The sequence below is a fragment of the Pogoniulus pusillus genome, chromosome 23 (genome assembly GCF_015220805.1).
Source record: "Pogoniulus pusillus isolate bPogPus1 chromosome 23, bPogPus1.pri, whole genome shotgun sequence".
NCBI lineage: Eukaryota > Metazoa > Chordata > Aves > Piciformes > Lybiidae > Pogoniulus > Pogoniulus pusillus.
Window position 1 is genome coordinate 16184142 of NC_087286.1, and position 22862 is coordinate 16207003.

The window sequence follows — 22862 nt, forward strand, 5'->3', positions numbered from 1 at the left end:
CCTGGGCAGCCCATTCCAATGCCAATCACTCTCTCTGGCAAAGAACTTCCTCCTAACATCCAGCCTAGACCTACCCTGGCACAACTTGAGACTGTGTCCCTTTGTTCTGTTGCTGGTTGTCTGGGAGCTGAGCCCAACCCCACCTGGCTCCAGCCTCCCTTCAGGTAGTTGTAGACAGCAATGAGGTCAGCCCTGAGCCTCCTCTTCTGCAGGCTGCACACCCCCAGCTCCCTCAGCCTCTGCTCAGAGCTTTTGTGTTCCAGGCCTAAGTTTGACCACACTTCTTTTCAGAGAGAAACTGAGGCTCCTTCCTGCCCAGCCTGTGTCTGTAGTCATCAGTGCATGAAGGGAAGGAGGTAGCAGTAGCAGCACACTCCCACCTGCCTGTCCTCAGTCTCTGGCAAGCGCAGGGCAGTGGTGAAACTCTGGACATGCCAGCTTCTCCTGGTCTGGTTTTTGCTTCAAGACTGGCATCAGGCAGTCTGCCCCCATCCTCTGCTGTTGACTCTGTCTGACTCCTGCATGGCTGTGTCCTGAGACACAGTGTTCAAGCTCACTCCCTGGTGTGGCCAGTCTGCAGCCTCTGTATTCTCAAAGGGGCACAGCTGGTGTCCTCTTCCCCTTTAGCCCAGCTGAGTCTGGCAGTAGCTCTGTCTAGCCAGGCTTATTCCTGCAAACATCTCCTTCTCTTTGACCTTTCTCTTTTTCTGTCTATATCTTTATATTACACAGACAACCAAATTTTCAGAACCATCACAGGAGTACTAAGCTAAAGTTCAATATTCATCATCATCAGGAGAGTTTTCTTTGCTCTCAGAGATGGATTTTTTCCCCATTTTTCACTTTCATCCTGGCTTTTTTTAGACCTTCTCAGGCAGTTGAGTAATTCCTCTGGTGCTACCTTGAGACACACAAGTGTAACAGTAGTCATTTATCTGTGCCTGCATACACAGACTGAGCCATTCCACGGTCAAAGTTTGTTTAGAGGTTGTGATTGCATTTGCCCTTCTCTGCACAGACCTGTCCAGTTTCTCCTTAAACCTCTTCCTGACCACTGAATTCACTTCAGGCTCTAAAACCCCTTCAGGCAATCAAGCTTTCTGCACTACATTCACTTTTTCTTTCCCCCAGTGCTGTTTTAGCAGTGCCATGAGACTTCCCAGCTCAGCAGCTCAGCCTGGCCGTGTTCCAGTGGATGCCTCTGAGCACGTGGACTTAATGTTCTTCCTCGCAGCAAACCATTCCAGTCTGTGTTTTCATTGAATAGGTCTATTTTCAGTTAGGAAAACAAATTGCAATGGTAAATACATTTTAACCAGCGTGGAATAAAGAGCAAAATTACCCAGTGTAGTGTCATTGACTCAAAACCTAGTGAGATACAGCCGTGGCTCTTCACTCCTACCTGTGTTGAAGCAAAGCCTGGCTGAGGCACTTAGTGCCATGGTCTGGTTGATTGGCTAGGGCTGGGTGCTAGCTTGGACTGGATGAGCTTGGAGGTCTCTTCCAACCTGGTTGGTTCTGTGCTTCTATGATCTCTGCCTGTATCTGTATATTAGACTGCCAGCTGGTGAAGGAGATGAATAGAAAGCAGGTTACAACTATTAGCGTATATAAACTCGACTCTGGCTTCACACAGCATATCAGTGAAGTCTCACTGTGCTTGCCAGCATCCTAACTCTCAGTCTTTGCAAAGTGCAAAGATACCTTCCTAAACTTGGGAATTTTTGATAAGCTTCCTCAAGCTGGCAGCCTCCTCATGATCCCTCCTCAGAAAGTTGCATCACTGCACCGTGGGGCTCAGGGGGACCTGCCAGGCTGGGAAGAGAATTCAGTATCTTCTATGTATAGAAGTCATGGATTGGTCACAGTCCAAGCCTTAGTCTGCAGAGCATTTTTAGCTGGTAGAAGTCATAGAATCAGTCAGGGTTGGAAGGGACCACAAGGATCAGCCAGTTCCAACCCCCCTGCCATGGACAGGGACACCCTACCCTAGATCAGGCTGCCCACAGCCTCAGCCAGCCTGGTCTTAAACACCTCCAGGGATGGGACCTCAACCACCTCCCTGGGCAACCCATTCCAGCCTCTCACCACTCTCATGCTGAACAACTTCCTTCTCATGTCCAGTCTGAATCTCCCCACCTCCAGCTTCACTCCATTCCCCCTAGTCCTGTCACTCCCTGACAGCCTAAAAAGTCCCTCCCCAGCTTTTTTGTAGGCCCCCTTCAGATCCTGGAAGACCACAAGAAGGTCACCTGGGAGCCTCCTCTTCTCCAGCCTGCACAGCCCAAACTCTTTCAGTCTGTGCTCACAGCAGAGCTGCTGCAGCCCTCTGAGCATCCTCCTGGCCCTTCTCTGGACACACTCGAGCATCTCCATATCCCTCTTGTAATGGGGGCTCCAGAACTGGCTGCAGTACTCCAGGTGGGGTCTCACCAAAGAGAAGTAGAGGGGAAGAATCACCTCCCTTGACCTGCTGGCCACACTCCTGATGCAGCCCAGGCTCTGGTTGGCACTGCAGGCTGCAAGTGCACACTGCTGGCTCATGCTGAGCTTCTCTTCCAGCAGCACCTCCAAGTCCCTCTCCTCAGGGCTACCACTGACTTGAGTATGCAGTGAGACCCTGCTGACTTCACAGTCTGTAGTGTAACCCTCACATCCTTCTCACTCCCTACAGCTCTCTGCTGCTCACATTACTGTTGAAGCCAAATACTCCCTTGACAATGCAATAGCACTGAGACATTCAAGATCAGACTTGCTGTGGCCCTGAGCAGCCTGATGTAGTTGAAGGTGTCCCTGCTGACTGCAGGGGAGTTGGACAGGGTGACCCTTTAAGGGTCCTTTCCAACCCAATGCAATCTGAATCGATCTCTGCTTTCTGGTCATCTGCAGACTATGTCTCCCTTTCTCTTTTAATGTCACAGACACCCATGATGCCCAAGCAGATTTTCACCTCCTGAATCCTAAGCTAAGAATACTGCAGCAGACATTAAAAAAAGGTTCATTTTTTAGCAGTTCAACAATCTGTAGTTACAATTCCTTTGGACAATGTCATTACAGCTGGGTTTGAGTGAATACCAAATGGGATTCGTGGTGGTGTGATTTGACACAGAACTATTTCATTATTGTAATCACCAGGATTTAAATTAGCATTAGGAACCAACACTGGCTCAGGAGTTGAGTCCCATAAGCTAGAGAAAATCACTTGCACTCCAGTATACAACTTCCACCTCTTGTTCTGTACACACAGATGAGCTAATAGCCCAGTTCTGGTTTTAAACTCTAGTAGCTCTCTTCATTAATTGGAGTTATTGCTAGCTTTCACTGGCATGAGATCACAATTAGGCTCCCCAGCTTAATTTCTCTCAGTGTGTTATTTAGGCAGAAGAAGCACAGCACTTTGGGTGCCACAAGCTGATTCTCTAAGGGAGAACTTTTTGTTTCAGTAAATCAAGCTCATAGCAAGTACAAGCAATAGAAGCTGCAGGTACACATCAAGGACAGAATTTGGGTCCATCATAAGCTACAATGATGTGTTTAATCTTCCAGGAGTAAATCCAGATTAGAGTGATTGCTGGTTCTCTAATTTACTGCAGTGACCTGATAGGGAGCTACAAATTACAGTGATCAGTTCCCCCAAAATAGAGTTATTGCTTGTGTGAGACTCCTTACTGAAGGGCTTGCAAGAGTGCAGTGTTTTGTATTAAATGAGACAAGAAATAGTAGTAAAAATAATGAATAATGATAACTGTGTTTTTTCAGAGTCACTTTTCTGTGAAGAAAGGAGCTGCAGCCTTGGGTATTGGTACAGATAGTGTGATTTTGATTAGATGTGATGAAAGGTAAGTAAAAGTGCCAAACACAGCTCTTGTGGTAGGTACATAGAAGAGGATGCTCAGGTGCTCAGCTCAGAGCACACAGGATACAGTCAGCAGTTGGCACACTTCATTGTAGCTCTCTCACCTGCAGCAACCTTACACTGATTTACCCCACTTGAGGAGCTGGCTCTGTCAGTAGCCTCTTTACAAGTCACTTTCTGGAGTTTATCAGAAAGCTTAGAAGTTGCCTTCCTTAGGGATATCTGACACTTCTTTTTCTTTCACCCTGCAGCAAAACAAAACACCACACTGCCAATCATCCCTTACTCTGCTTCTAAGAAAGCAGGAAGAAGCTTGTCTAGGATGTTGAGAGTCTCTCACATGTGGATGCTCTAAAATGAGCTGAAGTGGACCTCCTCTGGTAGAAAGGCACCTAGCCTGCAGCTCCTACAGGCTCCACTGAACTAGTGGTAGTTAACTCACCCAACTAAAAGGGATTTTTTTTTCTCTATGAAAATCAGTTTTAAGGGGGAAAAAATATATAAGCAAAATCACCATGTTCTGAAGATTGTCAGTTTTAGGTGTTAAACACACCACCACCCCCCCCCAAAAAAAACACTTTTTTATGGGGCAGAAATGAATAGAACAATCCTACTGAGTCTTTCCACTAGAAAATGTCCTTGCTACGAGTCCCGAACATCAGTGTTACAAGGTCATGAATTATTTACGGCTCTAGTGTAAGTGGCAGGTTTTACTGCCATCAAAACCTTCTGCTCCCGCGTTAAAAGAGGAGCACCAACATCTACAGTGCCTGCCAACTGCCTTAGTGACTTAAAGTCATAGAATCAGACAGGTTGGAAGAGACCTCCAAGCTCAGCCAGGCCAACCTAGCACCCAGCTCTAGCCAGTCAACCAGACCATGGCACTGAGTGCCTCAGCCAGGCTTGGCTTCAACACCTCCAGGCACAGCGACTCCACCACCTCCCTGGGCAGCCCATTCCAATGCCAATCACTCTCTCTGGCAAAGAACTTCCTCCTAACACCCAGCCTAGACCTCCCCCAGCACAACTTGAGACTGTGTCCCCTTGTTCTGTTGCTGGTTGCCTGGGAGCTGAGCCCAACCCCACCTGGCTACAGCCTCCCTTCAGGTAGTTGCAGACAGCAATGAGCTCTGCCCTGAGCCTCCTCTTCTGCAGGCTGCACACCCCCAGCTCCCTCAGCCTCTGCTCAGAGGGTTCGATGACAACATCCACACAATCAGCACACACCAAAATAAACCTCTGATTGTTTCCACTCACTAAACACAGGCATGGACCAATGAAACCAGGGCTGTCTTTTTTTCTTGTACAGATTTAGCCTGGTGGTTTGCAGTGAAGGCTATAAAGCCTACTCTGCCCAGCCTGCTCCTGACAGCAGGATTGCTACACCTCTCAGCAGCTGCCACTAGCACAAGCAGGTTGTTTGCACAGGATGTGAGCTGGTGCAGTGGCGACAGCCCTCTGTGGAGATGTGGCATCTGGGAGGGTGAAGAAGCCCAGTTTTGATGTTGCTGGCATAACAAAGATTGCTTCCTGATCCACCCATGCCAAGTTTGCCTGGTTTGGCTGGATCGTGGGACTGTGGGAATGTGTGGTGAGTTTTAAGCCAGGAGAGCATGGCAGAAAATGATGCTCTTGCTCACACTCCAGACTGGAGAACCATAAGCTGCAATTGGCTCTTTTACTCACACAGAGAGATTCAGAGCAGTAATGTCTGAGATGCAAATTTGGGGGTCAAAACACATCAATTTGGTGTGGCAGCAGTGAAGACCGTGTGCAGATGTGGGTGAGAGAGACTTTTACACTAACACTCACTCTGTCCTCAGTGTGACTTTGCTGCTGAGTTTCTTCTTCCTCAGCCAGCAACCCTGAAGCCTTTGGTGCTGCTTAGCACATTTCATGCAACCCCCTGCCCTACTAAAAAGAGGAGGCTCAGGGCAGACCTTTTTGCTCTCTACAACTATCTGAGGGGAGGTTGTAGCCAGGCAGGGGTTGGTCTCTTCTCCCAGGCAAGCAGTGACAGAACAAGAGGACACAGCCACAAGCTGTGCCAAAGCAGGTTCAGGCTGGGTGTTAGGAAAAAGTTCTTCACAGAAAGAGTGATTGGTGTTGGAATGGGCTGCCTGGAGAGATGGTGGAGTGACCATGCCTGGAGGTGGTTAAGAGGAGGCTGGCTGAGGCACTTAGTGCCCTGGTTTAGTTAATTAGAAGGGTTAGGTGATAGGTTGGACTCAAAGATCTTAGAAGTCTTTTCCAGCCTGGTTAGTTCTGTGGTTCTGTGATTATCTGGGAGAGGTTTGTCTAAGGATAAGGCTGTTATTTTGCAGTGCATTTTCTTGTTGCAGGTCACAGAAAGTGAGCTGCTTGGGATCCTGGGCTGAGCGTCTCCTTGCCATCCCAGAGCATATCCCTAAGGTTGTAACAGCAAACAGGACCAGGAGGCTCCATGGAGCCTCTAAGGGGGGTGGCTGAGAGGTAACTTCCCTTAGTTATTGTCACCATATTGATGCAAACTGGTTGGCAAAATAATCAGGGTAAAAGCTCAGCCTAAAAGCCAGTCTGTGCTCCTCAGTGCTGCAGCTAGGTGAAACAAAAGTCACTTTGGTCCTTACTTGGGTATCCTCTTAAGTGAAGAAGTAACATATGAGCTGGTTTCAAGATGAAATCTCTGACCTAACTCTCTTTTGCTCCAGAGGGAAAATGATCCCATCAGACCTTGAAAGAAGAATTCTTGAAGCCAAACAAAAAGTAAGTGTGCCAGCTCTTCTGCTCCCAGAACAAGAAAGAGAGGAAACACACAAGAATGATGCAGCTAAGTTGTTCTGCTTTCCTTGGTAAAACAGCACAGCCTTGCCCCTTAACTTGATTTATTTCTCAGAAATGCAGCCTGGCAATTAGTGAGGCAAGAGGGTCTGAGAAAGCAGGTTTAGAGATGCTTTACAACCTTCATTAGCTATTTGGCTCTTTCCTTTTGATGTGCTGTGCTGCCTAGCATCCTCTTTTGTCTTTTTCCTCAAATATCAATAGGTCACAGGATCTCAGAGGTCTGTTCCAGCCTCAGTAATTCTGTGATGCTGCTCTTCTGAACCCTTGCCTGTCTCATGCAGCCTAATAAATGGAGAATTCTGGTTTGGAAGCTTGCTGCCACCTTAAGGTGGATGCTGCGGTATCACAGGCATAGAAATAGACCCAGGGTGATGTAGAAACGACAACACCAGTGTGACGTAGAAACAACAAAGCCAGTGTGACATAGAAACAAATCCAGTGTGATGTAGAAACAACAAAGCCAGTGTGATGTAGAAACAAACCCATTGTGACATAGAAACAAACCCATTGTGATGTAGAAACAGCAAAGCCAATGTGATGTATCACAGTATCACAGTGTCACCAAGGTTGGAAGAGACCTCACAGATCATCAAGTCCAACACTTTACCACAGAGCTCAAGGCCAGACCATGGCACCAAGTGCCACATCCAATCCTGCCTTGAACAGCTCCAGGGACGGCGACTCCACCACCTCCCCGGGCAGCCCATTCCAGTGTCCAATGACTCTCTCAGTGAAGAACTTTCTCCTCACCTCGAGCCTAAATTTCCCCTGGCACAGCCTGAGGCTGTGTCCTCTCGTTCTGGTGCTGGCCACCTGAGAGAAGAGAGCAACCTCCTCCTGGCCACAACCACCCTTCAGGTAGTTGTAGACAGCAATGAGGTCACCCCTGAGCCTCCTCTTCTCCAGGCTAAACAATCCCAGCTCCCTCAGCCTCTCCTCGTAGGGCACAGAAACAAACCCATTGTGACATAGAAACAACAAAGCCAGTGTGATGTAAAACAAAGCCAGTGTGACATAGAAACAAAGCCAGCGTGATGTAAAACAAAGCTGGTGTGATGTAGGAACAATAAAGCCAATGTGATGTGGAAACAAAGCCAGTGTGACATAGAAACAAAGCCAGTGTGATGTAGAAACAAAGCCAGTGTGACATAGAAACAAAGCCAGTGTGATGTAAAACAAAGCCAGTGTGACATAGAAACAAAGCCAGTGTGATGCAAAACAAAGCCAGTATGGCATAGAAACAAAGCCAGTGTGATGTGAAACAAAGCCAGTGTGACATAGAAACAAAGCCAGTGTGATGTAGAAACAAAGCTAGTGTGACATAGAAACAAAGCCAGTGTGACATAGAACCAAAGCCAGTGTGACATAGAACCAAAGCCAGTGTGATGTAAAACAAAGCCAGTGTGACACAGAACCAAAGCCAGTGTGATGTAAAACAAAGCCAGTATGGCACAGAAACAAAGCCAGTGTGATGTAAAACAAAGCCAGTATGGCATAGAAACAAAGCCAGTGTAATGTAAAACAAAGCCAGTGTGACACAGAACCAAAGCCAGTGTGATGTAAAACAAAGCCAGTGTGACATAGAACCAAAGCCAGTGTGATGTGAAACAAAGCCAGTATGGCATAGAAACAAAGCCAGTGTGATGTAGAAACAAAGCCAGTGTGACACAGAACCAAAGCCAGTGTGATGTAAAACAAAGCCAGTGTGACATAGAACCAAAGCCAGTGTGATGTGAAACAAAGCCAGTATGGCATAGAAACAAAGCCAGTGTGATGTAGAAACAAAGCCAGTGTGACACAGAACCAAAGCCAGTGTAATGTAAAACAAAGCCAGTGTGACACAGAACCAAAGCCAGTGTAATGTAAAACAAAGCCAGTGTGACACAGAACCAAAGCCAGTGTAATGTAAAGCAAAGCCAGTATGGCACAGAAACAAAGCCAGTGTGATGTAAAACAAAGCCAGTGTGACACAGAACCAAAGCCAGTGTAATGTAAAACAAAGCCAGTGTGACATAGAACCAAAGCCAGTGTAATGTAAAGCAAAGCCAGTATGGCACAGAAACAAAGCCAGTGTGATGTAAAACAAAGCCAGTGTGACACAGAACCAAAGCCAGTGTGATGTAAAGCAAAGCCAGTATGGCATAGAAACAAAGCCAGTGTAATGTAAAACAAAGCCAGTGTGACACAGAACCAAAGCCAGTGTAATGTAAAACAAAGCCAGTGTGACACAGAACCAAAGCCAGTGTAATGTAAAACAAAGCCAGTGTGACACAGAACCAAAGCCAGTGTAATGTAAAGCAAAGCCAGTATGGCATAGAAACAAAGCCAGTGTGATGTATCAGGGGTGTCCTCTAGGAGACACTTGTGGGCTCCCTGTGGAGGTAGCGCAGAGGGTTTGGGGCTGCCGCACTCTGACCTTGCCCAAAGCCTCTCTGCTTTCTTGCAGGGATTTGTTCCCTTCCTGGTGAGTGCCACAGCTGGGACAACAGTGTATGGAGCGTTCGACCCTCTCATAGCTATTGCAGACATCTGCAAGAAGTACAAGATCTGGATGCACGTGGATGTAAGTGTCACTGATTTGTTCATCCTGTACAACCCCCTTGCATTGGATTCCTGTAATTAAGTCTAGCATCCAAGCAGTGACTCCTTTGAAAGGTTCAGGCCACGGGGATGTGTCAGGAGCTGTGCCTGTGCCGTACTTCTACCAACTGGGACACTGCAGCTGACCCAGTTTAGTGCTTTTGGCCTTGGGCTTCATCTCGATGCCGTTAGCGCAGGAAATACATAAGAGCCGTACCAAGCACTGGCTCAGCTTCTGCAGCAGCTGCAGGGTAGTCTCACCAGGGAAAGGCTGAGTTTGTCTGGAGTAAAGAACCACAAACTGTTGGAGAGGTTAATGCGGATGCTGGAGGAATTTATCACATTGCCTGCTTAGCTTTACCTCAGCTTTTGCCAGGCAATCTTCCTGAAGGATCATCTCCCGGCCCTAGAAGGGCTCTTGTGTCATCGCTGCATCCCCCTTCTCCAGGCAGGCGTGGCAGCTGGCTTTCCACAGGGCTGGCTATCTTGCCTCTGGCATACTGTGTCAGCCCAAGGCAGCCCAGCTCAAAGGAAGAATTTGCACTTGCCTCGAAGTGTGTCTCAGTCACACGAACTGCCTGCTTGCCCCAGATCTCTGTGAGCAGAAGGAAAGGTGGGCAAGCAGGGATGGTCTGAAACCTGACCATTAAGATTCCAGTCTGGATGGTTAGTATTGCTCAGGCACCAGAAGAGGAAATCCATCTGAGCCCCAGGAGCAGTTCTGCAAGTCACTAGTGACACCGTGGGGCAGCCCAATGTGTCAGCGCCAGAGGAGGTGCTGAGGGAGGGGTTAGATTGCAATGGTGAGCACTCCGTGGCCATAAACCACTGCTTCCAACCTACTGGAAGAAGATTATTAGCACAGCTAATGCCTCAGGCCCCATCAGCTGGGGCATTTTGGAGCATGCCACATGAGCAAGCCAAGAGAGGTCCCCAGACTGCTGTGAATGCACAGATGTCATCAGAGAGAAGCAGGGCTCTCATTAAGGTAATGTGTCTTGCCTTCTAGGGAGCGTGGGGCGGTGGGCTCCTGATGTCAAGAAAGCACAAATGGAAGTTAAATGGTGTTGAGAGGTATGATTTATTAATGCTAATTAAACACATTTGTTACATTCATTCTAGCACACTTGTGGTTGCCATAGCAATGCCTACAAACAAAAAGCAGAGCCCAATGTTATCTCCAAGAGGCAGGGTGAAGGAATTATGCAAACTGCCCTTCCAGTTGAAGTAGCATCGCTGAGTGGCTTTGCTCAGTGCTGCAGCAGAGTGGCACTGTGTGCTGTAGGGTAAACTGCAGGCATTTCTGGGCTTGCTTTCTGGTCCTGACTGCACTTCTCTAAGAAATGAACCTTGGAGGTCCTGGATGCTGGTGGATAACAAGTTAACCATGGCACAGCAATGTGCCCTTGTGGCCAAGAAAGCCAGTGGGATCTTGGGGTGGATTAGGAAGAGTGTGTCCAGCAGATTGGTTCTCCTCCCCCTCTACTCTGCCCTGGTGAGACCTCTTCTTAAATACTGCCTTCAGTTTTGGGCTCCCCAGTTGAAGAGGGACAGGGATCTGCTGGAGAGAGTCCAGTGGAGAGCTACAAGGATGATTAGGGGACTGGAGCACTGCCTGAAGAGGAGAGGCTGAGGGACCTGGGGCTGTTTAGTCTGGAGAAGAGAAGACTGAGAGAGGATTTAATAAATATTTATAAAGATCTGAGGCCTGGGGGTCGGGGCTGGGGGGGGGACAGGCTCTGCTCTCTGCTCCCTGGAATAGGACAAGGAGCAATGGGTGTAAGCTGCAGCACAGGAGGCTCCACCTCAACAAAAGGGGGAACTTCTTTCCTGTAAGGTTCCCAGAGCACTGGCACAGGCTCCCCAGAGAGGTTATGGAGTCTCCTTCTCTAGAGAATTTCAAGGCCTGTCTGGATGTGCTCCTCTGTCATCTGTGCTAGATTGTGTGGTCCTGCTATGGCAGGGGTGTTGGAGTCGATGATCTCCTTGGGTCTCTCCCACCCCCTAACATCCTGTGAGCCTGTGATGCTGAAGTCTGAAAGCTGGATGCACCTGCAAGTTGGAGAGATGTCCTGGCAGGCAGTCACTGGCCCCTGCTCTGTCACTTCTGGAGAGAATCCCCCCCTTTAGACTGCCTTGATGACATCCTCTCAAGCATGTCTGTACCTGGGTGTACCTATATAGAGAGTTGGAGTCATGAGCTCATGAGCATTACAGATCCATAGAGCTGAACACAAGTGATGCCAGTCCAGTTCAGAGTCTGGAAGGACTGGTCTTAAAACACCTATAACCCTACTCTACAAGATCCAACTTAAACCATATCCTGAAGCACCACATCCACACTATGGATCTCTTTGCCATAGGGTATGGAGATGTGCTTGGGTTCAAGGAAAAACATCAAAAAACAGATCAGGACATCTGTGAGTCACAAATGAGTGGGAGCTCAGAGAGTATTTCAAGTTGCTATACATTTGCCCTGGTTTATATTCTTCCCAGGCACCTGTTTAAGCCACTTGCTAGGGATATTATATCTGTGCTAGATGGAGCCAGGCTCACATTTGTGTCTGCTGCTCTTGAGAGTGAATTATTAGTCCCTTCCACCTTTTTAGTCTCTAAATCAAATTGCTGTTCCTTGCCAATTAAAATTACAAACAACTTCCTCATCCTGTTCTTGAAGATAAGGAGGAAACCTTGATGATTCAGTTCCTTTCTCATACATCTCACATGTAAAATTTGGGAGGCAGCCAAAGGTTCTATGAATTCAATTAAGCTGAGGCTGCCTCCAGCACTCCAAATGTAGACATTCTACACGAAAAGGACCTACAGGCAAATATCCAGCACGTTAGGGAAATAATTCTGCCCAGTTTCCTGTGAGGACAGAGTGCTGCTCCCAAAATGCTGTCCAAATTCCACTGGGATGAGAAGCTCAGGTTGAACCTAGGTTGGAACATTTTCCAAATGATCTGCTTTAGTTCCATGACTCCAGTGGATTTTATCTAGTGCTTTGATAAGCACCATCTCCAGATGTTTGGCAGGGAATTAACGGGGTCTGTCATTCCCAATGCTTGTTGCTCTGCTTGATGGGCACAGAGGCTCATTTTGGTTCATCCAGATCTAAAGCATGGATACCTTTAGGCTTACTAGACCCAACTTTTGTGGCCATTCCTGGTTTATGGCAGATATTTGAGTATAAACCCAGCATAACAGGGCTGGATAGAAGAGAAGTGGGGCTGGGAGTTGTGTTTGCTGGGAAGATAGGTACAAGGAGGGAGAGTTAAATGGAGCACTCTGTGCTCTTTGTACTCATCCTTCTGGATACAGGCAATCCAGCAAAACCATTCCAGACAAAAGCAGGACCTTTTTACCATGCCCTCCAGTGCCTACGTGGCAGGCTTCAAGCTGTTCCAAGGCTTCCTGAAGGCAGCCTGGGCCCTGGTGTCTGGAGCAGATAGGTCTGGCCACCAGCACAACTTTCAGTCTGGTGTCCCTCTCACAGAGACTTGAGCAGAGGGTGACAGCTACCTGAGAAAAACACGTTTGCAGCTGACTGAGCACTCCATGCGGGTCTGGGCTTCCTTCCTGGAGCTGTGGCTGCTCAGGGAATGTACCAGAGTCTGGCTTTGATGAGGACAAAATTCTGCCAGCCTTGACTCTCTCCTGTCATCCCTTTGACATTTTTCCTCTGTTTATTTTTCTGTCTATGACCCCCAGCCAAAAAAATCACACAGGAGCTTGGTGCTCAGTTCTTTGGGCAAATGTGGGCTGCTTTTAAAACCAGCTCTGCCTCCATTCAGCTTTTCCGCTTCTCTCTTTGGCTCAGTCAGCAATCCCTTCACAGGCTGGTGGCTGAGGCCCAGAATAACTGATAACAAATGAGAAGTGATGGGAAGGGTCTTTTATAGAATTGGTTGGGTTTGTGTGTGCCTGAGTGTGCAGCTGGGATGTAACTGGGGCAGTAAAAGACCCCAGGGGCAATAAATGACCTTAGGGTAAATTACATGTTTTAGGCAGATAATGAACATCTTGTCCTTGTCAGTCATTAAGCCTTTTGCTTGAGGAAATCCATACTGGTGCTGTTACCTGGAAGCCTCTTAAAGAATTTCTGCCTGATTCATAGGCACAGATCAAAAGAAAAAGTATCATATCAGGGGAAGTGCAGAGACCATGTTCAGGGTCATTAGTTTTGGTGTTGTAATCAGGTGACAAACTCTGAGCTGATCTGAAGCTGCCAAATACTCAAAAAGCAAAGCCAAGTGGCCAGATGTTGCCTGTGGAAGACTGTTCCCTATAGACTTTACATCAGGCACTTGCACAGTCCCAATTAAACAGCCAAGAGGAAAGCATTGAAGTGCTGCCTGATGTCCATGTGGACTCTGGAGCTGCTTGCTTTGAAGGAGTGGAAGCAGCTTGGCAGGAAACAAAGACTTGCATAAACCCATAGTGCTGTCTCCAACTCCTACAAAGGAAAGTACTTCCATACTCTAACATGCTCTCCTCTGTTCACATCAGTGTAACCTGCAAGTGTTTCCTGGCTCCTCCAAGTTTTTACACGTCCCACTTGACTGATGTCTGCCAATTTACACCATCCAAACTCAAACCACTGCACTGGGTGAAGTCCTATGCACTGTGCATCCCTGTGCCAAGCAGGATGCAAATGTCCTCACACCTGTCCTGGAAGGCTAATAGGCCTATTAGATGTCCTGGCTTGCCCCACCCCTCTGCTGATGGGGGAAACAAGGGCAGGAGGACAACAAAGGCTTGAGCCATTATCATAGAACCATAGAATCAAGCAGGTTGGAAGAGACCTCCAAGCTCATCCAGTCCAACCTAGACCCAGCCCTAGCCAATCAACCAGACCATGGCAGTGCCCCATCAATTTCTTTCTTGAACGCCTCCAGAATCAGTCTTTTCATGAAGAATTTCTTCCTAATGCCCAGTCTAAACCTGCCCAGTTTGAGGCTGTGTCCTCTTGTTCTGTCACTGGATGCCTGGGAGAAGAGACCAACCCCCACCTGGCTACAGCCTCCTTTCAGGTAGTTGTGGAGAGCAATAAGGTCTCCCCTGAGCCTTCTCTTCTCCCTGAACAGCCCCAGCTCCCTCAGCCTCTCCTCGTAGGGCTGTGCTCCAGACTTATGTCCCTTCCCAAAGTGATAACCAAGTACCCATGGGTGTTTAGGTGCCTTGCCCAAATAAGGGTGAGCAAGTCCAGGTTTCACCTCATATGGTCACTTTGGTTGGTGAATCTCTGGCCAGAGGAGCCATTGCACTTGGGCAAGTAATATCAATTGAGCTAATTTGCAAGCAGTTGTGCTGCCTCTGCCTCACTGCTCTGCCTCACTGCTCTTGGACAACATGATCTGCTCTGCATTGTGCTTCAGACCAGCTTAGCACTGATATTTTGGGCTTGAACTACCTGGAAACTTAAATGCCTCAAGTTTCCCAGGGGAAGGCATTTAAGTGCCTCATGCTGTGGCAAGAAGTGCCACTGACATGGTGCTCCTTGCACATCTGCAAGGGATCCTGCAGGCACCTCTGCAAACCTCTGTGCCAAGAGGAACCAGGATCAGGCCAGGGATCATCTGCCTCTTTCCCAGTGCCCTGGGAAGATCTAGAAGCCTTTCAATGGCTAAGCAGTTCAAACACTGCCACAAAGGAGCCAGGGAGTAGCTTGAAATTCCTACTCCACTGCAGTGAGTAGCACAGACTTTCCCTAGGGCTCCAGGCTACCTATTTGTAAGTGAGGCAAAGCCACTTTGTGGCTAAGCTTTCCCAAATGTTCTGATTGTCCCAAATGAATGAATTGCCCAGAAGCAACCATGGGAAGAGTTTCCCGACTGAATTAGAACCCAATTAGTATATAGTTGTGGGTGGGGAATTCCAGAAACAAAATTAACTACACCTATTTTATAATGCCTGTCTCATTAATTGCCCCAACTACATCACAGCTCCATCCACTAATTATCACATATTGTAACAGTCATTTAAAAGGAGCCAACCAACCCTATGCCTCTTCTCCAGGCTGTATTGCAGCAGCACCCTCTTTGCTCACAAGATTTGGGCTGGCAGCAATTTTTGCAGTGATGGGAGGCAGGCTCAGACCTTTTTTTTGTGGAAGGATGAATCAGATCTGTGTTTATTGCTGTGCTAATCGTGGGCTCAGCTCTTCAGTTATGTGATAGCCAATCTTGAAACTAAGGAGCTTCTGCAGCAGCAGAGCAAAGAGGAAATTTACTTTGGGCCAGATTTTCCAAGTTGCTTGGAGGTTTAGGAGTACCCAGAAGTATTTAAAGGACTTGGCTTTTTAAAATGCCCTGTGGGAGCTACTTAGGGTAGCTGAAACTGGAATCAATGGGAGGGAATCTTCTGGCTTGCCAGTTTCCTATTTGCATCTTTAACCAGCCATGCCACATCAGAAAGTTCATCAGTCAAGTGGGGGTTTTTAGGAACTTTGCTCTCTGTTCATAAAGTACAAATGACTCCCCAGGAAGTTTTACTGCTGCTGAAGTTTAGTGGATAGAGCAGTCCAGTGGTGAGTGGCCAGGATTGGCATGTAGGACCCAACTGGAGTAGGTTAAGTCCCTTATGAAGACATCACTTTCCTGATACTGCTCATGATTCTTTTCAGCTTCTAGTCAGGAGAAGCTGGGCATTGCTACATGGTCATGCTCATTGTTTCCCAATGTCTCCATGGTTTCACCATCAGAGTACAATGTTTAAGTTTCATGTGATTTGCTGTCCCAGGGCCAATTCAGTGACCTGGAACCCTCACAAGATGATGGGCGTCCCGCTGCAGTGCTCAGCCCTGCTAGTGAGAGAAGAGGTATGTCCCAAGAGACTTGCTTCTCTGTTCCTGGCTGGCATTCTGCTGCTCAAAGTCCTGGCTGTTTGATTTGTGCCTGTGTCATAGCTGATGTTTGTTAATATGGTGAGGATTATAACAGAAACTGAGAAATAATCTTGAGGTACCAGCTCAGGCTGTGGCTGCAAAAGCAGCTGGAGTGGCTGCCTAGAAGCAGTGACAGACCCAGGCAGTGGCAGTATCTTCACAGCCTCTTGTGGCTTTCCATTCAGAATGTCCCTGGTTCAGTTGTGGATGCCCACTAGCTGCTGTGTAGCACAAAATGGTCCTGGTGTGGTGCATGGTATGGGCCAGAATCAAAGCATCATTACATTTGCTAGACTTATGATAGATATTTCCACCCATATTCTGGTCCATATATCCACTGTGGGGCACATGGAAGTAAAAATAGAACAGCAAGTTCATTTAGAATGAAAAGTAGACATTTCATGGAGCACTGGAATTGGAATTACCCTTCCTGCCTGCAGTTCTCATCTAACTATCAGTTACAGGGACAGCTGCTCTACAACCAGCACTTAACAGCCCAGCCAGCAAAAGGCTGGTTGCTGTTTTGCTAGCAGCTGTACAACAGATTGTATACAAAGTGATTGCACTTGGGAAGAGAGGAGCTGGCTATTATTTGCCCTGTGGGTCAGTTTAGCCAGGACAAATCCTGCCTGGCTGAAGTCAGCACCATCCTTGACCTCCAGTGAGAACAGATGGCTCAGATTAGGAGAAAGTCAATCTTTTTTTTCCACTCTTGTTTTATTATCTCAGCTTTGAGTTACACATCAAGATTAGACTTGATGATAAACAGACAAGTTTTGATTCTTCTTGGACTAGAAATAGCAGGTTTAGGCAACAGCCCCAAGGTGTGCCTTAAACTTGGTTGAGGGCCTAACTAGAGCCAGAATATGACTTTCAGTGTTTCACTTCAAAAGCTAAAAAGGCAGCTTCATACTTTCACAAGCCAGATTTCTTCACCTGGTTGGCTTCTGGCCCTCCCACGAAGCTGCCTCTCAGAAGGGTATCTTGCAAACCCAGGACCTGCTGTAGCTGGCTGTTCAAAGGCCAAGTGCTCTGCTGGCTGCTCAAAGGCCATGTGCCCTTCTGCCTCTCCAGATCTTTTTGTACCAAGGCAGCATCCAAGCTGCAGCTGAGGGCTTTGCAGAAGGGAAAGAAAGCAAACAATCCAAACCAGAATTTGAGAAACCAAAGCAATTAGCCAAGTGGTGTGAGCATTTAGATTAGTCACCAGATTGGCTCGATCTGACTCAAGCAGAAAAGATGCCTTCCAAGGGAAGGAGGAAGAGAAGCCACAACAGAGAATAAAATAGAGAGATCCAAAAGTGCACTTAAGCGTAGTGGTGCCAACAAACACCCTGTCCAGCTTGCTTTTAACCGGTGCCTTGGCTCTGGCCTTGGTTACACACTGTTGAATCAGGGACCAGGGTATCCTGGGCTCTGAATGAGAGATGAAAAACTTAGTCCACTGAGAAACTTGGTCTGGTTTTGCTCTGATTTCTTGGGGCTTTTTGATCATCCTTTTGCACTTGGACGCACAATCCACTGAATGTGGGTGTTTGTAAGGGGCTGCCCAGAGCAGACCCCAAACAGTGGCCACCTCTGTGCCAACATCACTTCTTGATGCCTTTGTTTCTGCAAGGGCTTGATGCAGAGCTGCAATCAAATGCATGCTTCCTACCTCTTTCAACAAGACAAGCACTACGACCTCTCCTATGACACGGGAGACAAAGCCTTGCAGTGTGGGCGGCACGTCGATGTCTTCAAGCTATGGCTGATGTGGAGGGCAAAGGTAAGGTAACACACACCAGATACAGGGGAGGGTTCTGCAATCAGCATTTGGACACTGTCTGGGCTGAATTTCAGACATACAACATGAAAGAAGGAACATTGTTATTTTCTGGGATGGCTGTTGGGGGTTTTTTAATACTTTTAACTATTTGGCTTCAAAGCAGCACAGATGATTTTGAAACTTGAACTCCACATAGCATTTGCTTTGTGTAACTCTAGGAGTCTTAACAGCATAAATCATACACCTGGGAATGTTGTTATGGAGAGTTCTGGAAATAGAAAGATGTTTTACAGAACCACAGAAACATCCAGGATGGAAAAGCCCCTCAGGATCACCAAGTCCAACCTATAACCCTCCTGTACAAGATTCATCTCAAACCATATCCTTAAGCACCACATCCAAATGACCCTTAAACACATCCAGGGTTGATGACTCCACCACCTCCCTGGGCAGCTCATTCCAGTCTATGACCACTCTCTCCATGAATTTTTTTTTCCTGATGTCCAATCTAAACCTCCCCAGCCTCATCTTGAGGCCATTCCCCTTTCTTCTGTCTCCAACTACGTGTGAGAAGAGCCCAGCAGCAGCCTCTCCACAGTGTCCCTTCAGGTAGTGGTAGACAGCAATGAAGTCTCCCCTTAGCCCTCTCTTAATTAATTAAGCCTCCTCTTCATTAATTAATTAATGCCATTCAGGCATAAAACGTGGCAAATAAAGACTGGAGTGGCATGAAGGAGGTAAACTCATCTTTTGAAGGAGGAAAACTCATCCAAAGCTGTTCTCTGGGAGATATGAAGACACCAGCCCTGATGAGCATTCATCTCTATTGGTAGAATCTGCCTAAATAATGTTCTTCCAGCTATTGATCCAATCTCTTGCCTCAGGTTTGTTCAGAGGAAATGCCACCACTGCCTTCCTTCCCAGAAAGCTTTAAAGATTCTCATGTACTGCATTAAAACTCTGAAGACAGTTCTGAAACAGACAGCAAACATAGCTGGAGGTGCAGGCATCTGTGAAGGAGGATGCAAGTTTTGTGGTCACAGCTGTGCTAGCTGAGCTCTCCTGAGCAGCAGGCAGCTTTCGCTTCCTACTCCAAGACTTTCTCCCTGAGGCTGTGCTACCCTGGTCTGAAATCTCTGCACCCAGAGGGATAATGACACAGGCTGTTAAAGTCAGTTCTGTGCTGCCAGAACAGATCCAGCAGGGACATGCTTCCCTTACTCAGAGGCATTTCTTCTTTTCAGCCCCTTCTGCTGTTTAACCTGCCCCGTGCTGCTTTTTCTCTCTCGCAGCCTGCTTGTAATAGCAACGTTACAAAATAGGATGTGTGTTTCTTAAACAGTTTATCAGTTCCAGCTGTTTGTTCCCCTTCCACGGTCATAAGGCTGGATCCTTTCTTTGTGGCATCACAGCTGGTGATTGCAGGGACAGTTATGATGTCACAGAGAGGATTATGACTTCTGCCAGAGAAGAAACAAGCAGGATTTGCTACAGCTCCTAAAAACACAGCTTCAGGAGTTTATAGGGTGTCTTATTAGAAAAGAAAGGAGAGAATCACCACGGGGGCAGGGCAGCATCTAACCAAAATGTGCATTTTCAGACTGGGCTCTAAAAGCCTGCCCACCCGTGCTGTGTTTAACTCCAGAGGAACAGTTGTTCTCGGGAAAGCCCCCAGCACAGCACAGCATCACAGAATGGTAGGAGTTGGAAGGGATCTCCAGACATCATCCAGTCCAACCCTTCTGCTAGAGCAGCATCACTTAGAGTAGGGCACACAGGAATGACTCCAGGAGGGTCTGGAATGTCTCCAGAGAAGGAGACTCCACAACCTCCCTGGGCAGCCTGCTCCAGGGCTCAGTCACGCTCACAGTGATTGTTTTTCCCCTTATGCTCATGTGGAAAATAGATTAAAATGCCTTGTTCTGTTAAAGCCAGCAGACTGTCTGGAAATCAACACCTCCTAGAGACCCTCTTCTGTGCCCAGCCTCTCTGCAAAATCTGCCAGGGGCATCCTTCATCAGAGGTGTCAGAGATGCTTTGCTGAGGAGCAGGCTGGTGCCCAGTGCTTGTTTTGCAGAGGTGGCTGCTGGAGTCAGTGACAAGAGCTAGAGATATGAGGCTGCTTAGCAAATTGTCCTTTGCCTCATGGAATCAGATCCTTAATCTGTCCCATGGAGACTCCTGGGAGGTGACTTGTGCTGATGCTTCAGCAAGTGCTGCATGGTCCTTGCACTCTGGGCTCACAGAGCAGATAGTTAAGCAATGATTTTTCTTCCTCTCTCTAAAGGGAACTACAGGATTTGAAGCACAGATCGATAAGTGCTTGGAACTGGCAGAATACCTGTACAACAAGATAAAGAACAGAGAAGGGTACGAAATGGTGTTTGATGGAAAGGTAAGTCTTGCAACATCTTTCTCCCTGTTGGCCACAGCACTTGCTTTAGTCATCTGTTGGGATGATACCAACAGGTCAACTCATACAGCGTAAGATAGAAAGCAGTGTCCCTTGTAACAGAACCTGACCTCTTGGGTATCTCTCTTCCCAATGGATTCCAGGCACAGGGCAGATGAGGCAGCTGTGCATGTTTCTAGTTTGTTCAGTTTCACCCTGCTGAAACTAAGCCCTGCAGCTGGGGCTAACTTAGCACACGCGCTCTTGGAATCGGTTTCTCGGTAATAAGAACAAGTTGTGGCTTCCTAATAGTGTGGTCTGCTATGAGCAGGGGCTACAGTGCCCCACACAGCTCTGAGGGGATGGCTGTGCAAAGTGCTTCGAAAGGATGATTGTGTAAAGTGCTGCTGTCAGCCTCCTTGGTTGGGCAGTCACAGGGGACCTGCAGGAACCTGGAGGGACCATATGCAGTACAGTGCCTGCTGTGATGGAGTGCAGCCCAGCTGGCTCCTGTGGCAGAGGTGACACTGTGTGGGGTGCAGGTGTCTCTAGGCAGGTCTTTGCTGTGGAGGGAACGTAGATGAGATGAGACCCCTGGGTGCCAGGTGCTCAGCTGGAGCAGGGTGCCCAGGGTGAAGTGGTGCAGACTAGGTTGTGTGGCTGTACCTCGGAACTGCACTGAGCTGTCTGGGGTTTGGCCATCTGTTTGTGGGCAATCCCCTCCAATTGTCTGCAGGCCTGGTCGAGACCTCTCTTACAGAAGTAACTGGTGTGCTGCCTGTAGTAAAGCAAAAAGATCTCACTTCAGCTTTTTTCTTCCCGCTTCTGGTGAGCTTTGCTCTCTGTACTGGAAGGTTTTGTCTCTCAGAATGTCACGTCCTGGAGGCAGTCACTCAGTGCGTGCCCAGGTGCTGTGCAGCACAAGGGCAGACACCACTGCTGCTTCAAGTGGCGATCACAGGCTCATACCTGCGTGCCCCTCTGTGGTTTATTTCCCCTACCTCACACATCATCACTGAAATGTGGTCCACTGGCTCTGATGATGAGTAACGGAACTGGCAGCAGCAGGAGTCACAGTAACCCACGCATTTAGCATCCAGCAAAGAGGAACAGAGCGAGGCAGGGAGCTGCTGGGAGGTGGCACAAGCACAGACAGTGTCAGCTAGTTCTGCTTTGTGCCTTTTTGCTTGGTGCTGCCGTGCAGATTCCATCACAGAGTGACTGAATGTCAGGGGCTGGAGGGGACCTCCAAAGATCATCTAGGCCAGCAGATGTAAGAGAATCTCAGCCTGCCTCATGTGCTGCCTGTGACTCCTCTTTTCAGAGCCAGCTTCTGTGTTATGCTGCCATGTCAGGAAAGTAAACAACACAGTCCTCAGCTCTGAGTTATCACAGGATCACACAGGCTCACAGGATGTTAGGGGTTGGAAGGGGCCCAAGGAGATCATTGAGCCCCCCAAGGAGATCATTGAGCCCAGCCCCCTGCCGGAGCAGGACCATACTATCTAACACAGATCACAGAGCAACACATCCAGAGCAGGACTTGAAAGTCTTCAGAGAAGAAGACCCCACAACCTCTCTGGGGAGCCTGTGCCAGTGCTCTGGGAACCTTACAGTAAAGAAGTTCCCCCTTGTGTTGAGGTGGAACCTCCTGTGCTGCAACTTACACCCATTGCTCCTTGTCCTATCCCAGGGAGCAGTGAGCAGAGCCTGTCCCCTCTCTCCTGGCAGCCCTCAGATACTTATAAACATTTATCAAATCCCCTCTCAGTCTTCTCTTCTCCAGACTAAGCAGCCCCAGGTCCCTCAGCCTCTCCTCATAAGCCATGCCCTCCAGTCCCCACATCATCCTCGTAGCCCTCTGCTGGACCCTCTCCAGCAGATCCCTGTCCCTCTTCAAGTGAGGAGCCCAAAACTGAACACAGTATTCAAGCTGGGTTATCTGTAAGAGACTCTTGCCTGAGCCATACGATGCCTTCAGGCTTTGGTGAGGGCAGTCCCTACCAAATCCAGACCCCTCTCAGTAGGGCATGCACACATTTGCACAGCTGGATGATGTGTCTCCAGCTCTTACACCCTGGGAATAAATGGCCTGAAATGATCTGTTCTGCATTAATAATGATGATGACTCTCCGTGGACCACAATAATGAAAACCACTGACTGCTGTCACAGTGTGATGTATGAGGGTTGGGGGGTGGTGGGGGAAGGCATGAACCTAATTGCACTTGAGATGCTGTGAAGGTTTCTTCCAGTGTAAGCTGCTGTTATTCTGTGTTTAGCCTCAGCACACAAACGTCTGCTTCTGGTACATCCCTCCCAGCTTGCGCGGCATGGAAAACAGCGAAGAAAGGCTGAGTCGCCTGGCCAAGGTAAGCAGGACAGCACGCCCTGGCAGGCTGCCAACCCCCACAGTGATCCCCCAGGGCAAAGTCACCCCCTGATAGTCTGGAAAATGGCATCTCTGTGGTCATTCTACTGCAGGTTAGTCCGGTGCCACTGCACTCTGCTCTGCAGGGGTGGTGCTCCCTGAGTTCCCCTGCCTCTGGAACACTGATT

General features: G+C 48.1%; 1 protein-coding gene across 1 annotated transcript in view; it reads left to right on the forward strand.

Moving 5' to 3' along the window:
* The window catches only part of GAD2 (glutamate decarboxylase 2), a 45313-nt gene that overhangs the window by 18032 nt on the left and 4419 nt on the right, over positions 1-22862 (forward strand). The window contains exons 8-15 of the mRNA XM_064162725.1: positions 3760-3839; positions 6547-6601; positions 9126-9242; positions 10269-10333; positions 16001-16079; positions 17764-17913; positions 20201-20308; positions 22586-22675. Coding sequence (XP_064018795.1) covers positions 3760-3839; positions 6547-6601; positions 9126-9242; positions 10269-10333; positions 16001-16079; positions 17764-17913; positions 20201-20308; positions 22586-22675 — 744 coding nt within the window. The remainder of the gene's footprint in view (positions 1-3759; positions 3840-6546; positions 6602-9125; positions 9243-10268; positions 10334-16000; positions 16080-17763; positions 17914-20200; positions 20309-22585; positions 22676-22862) is intronic.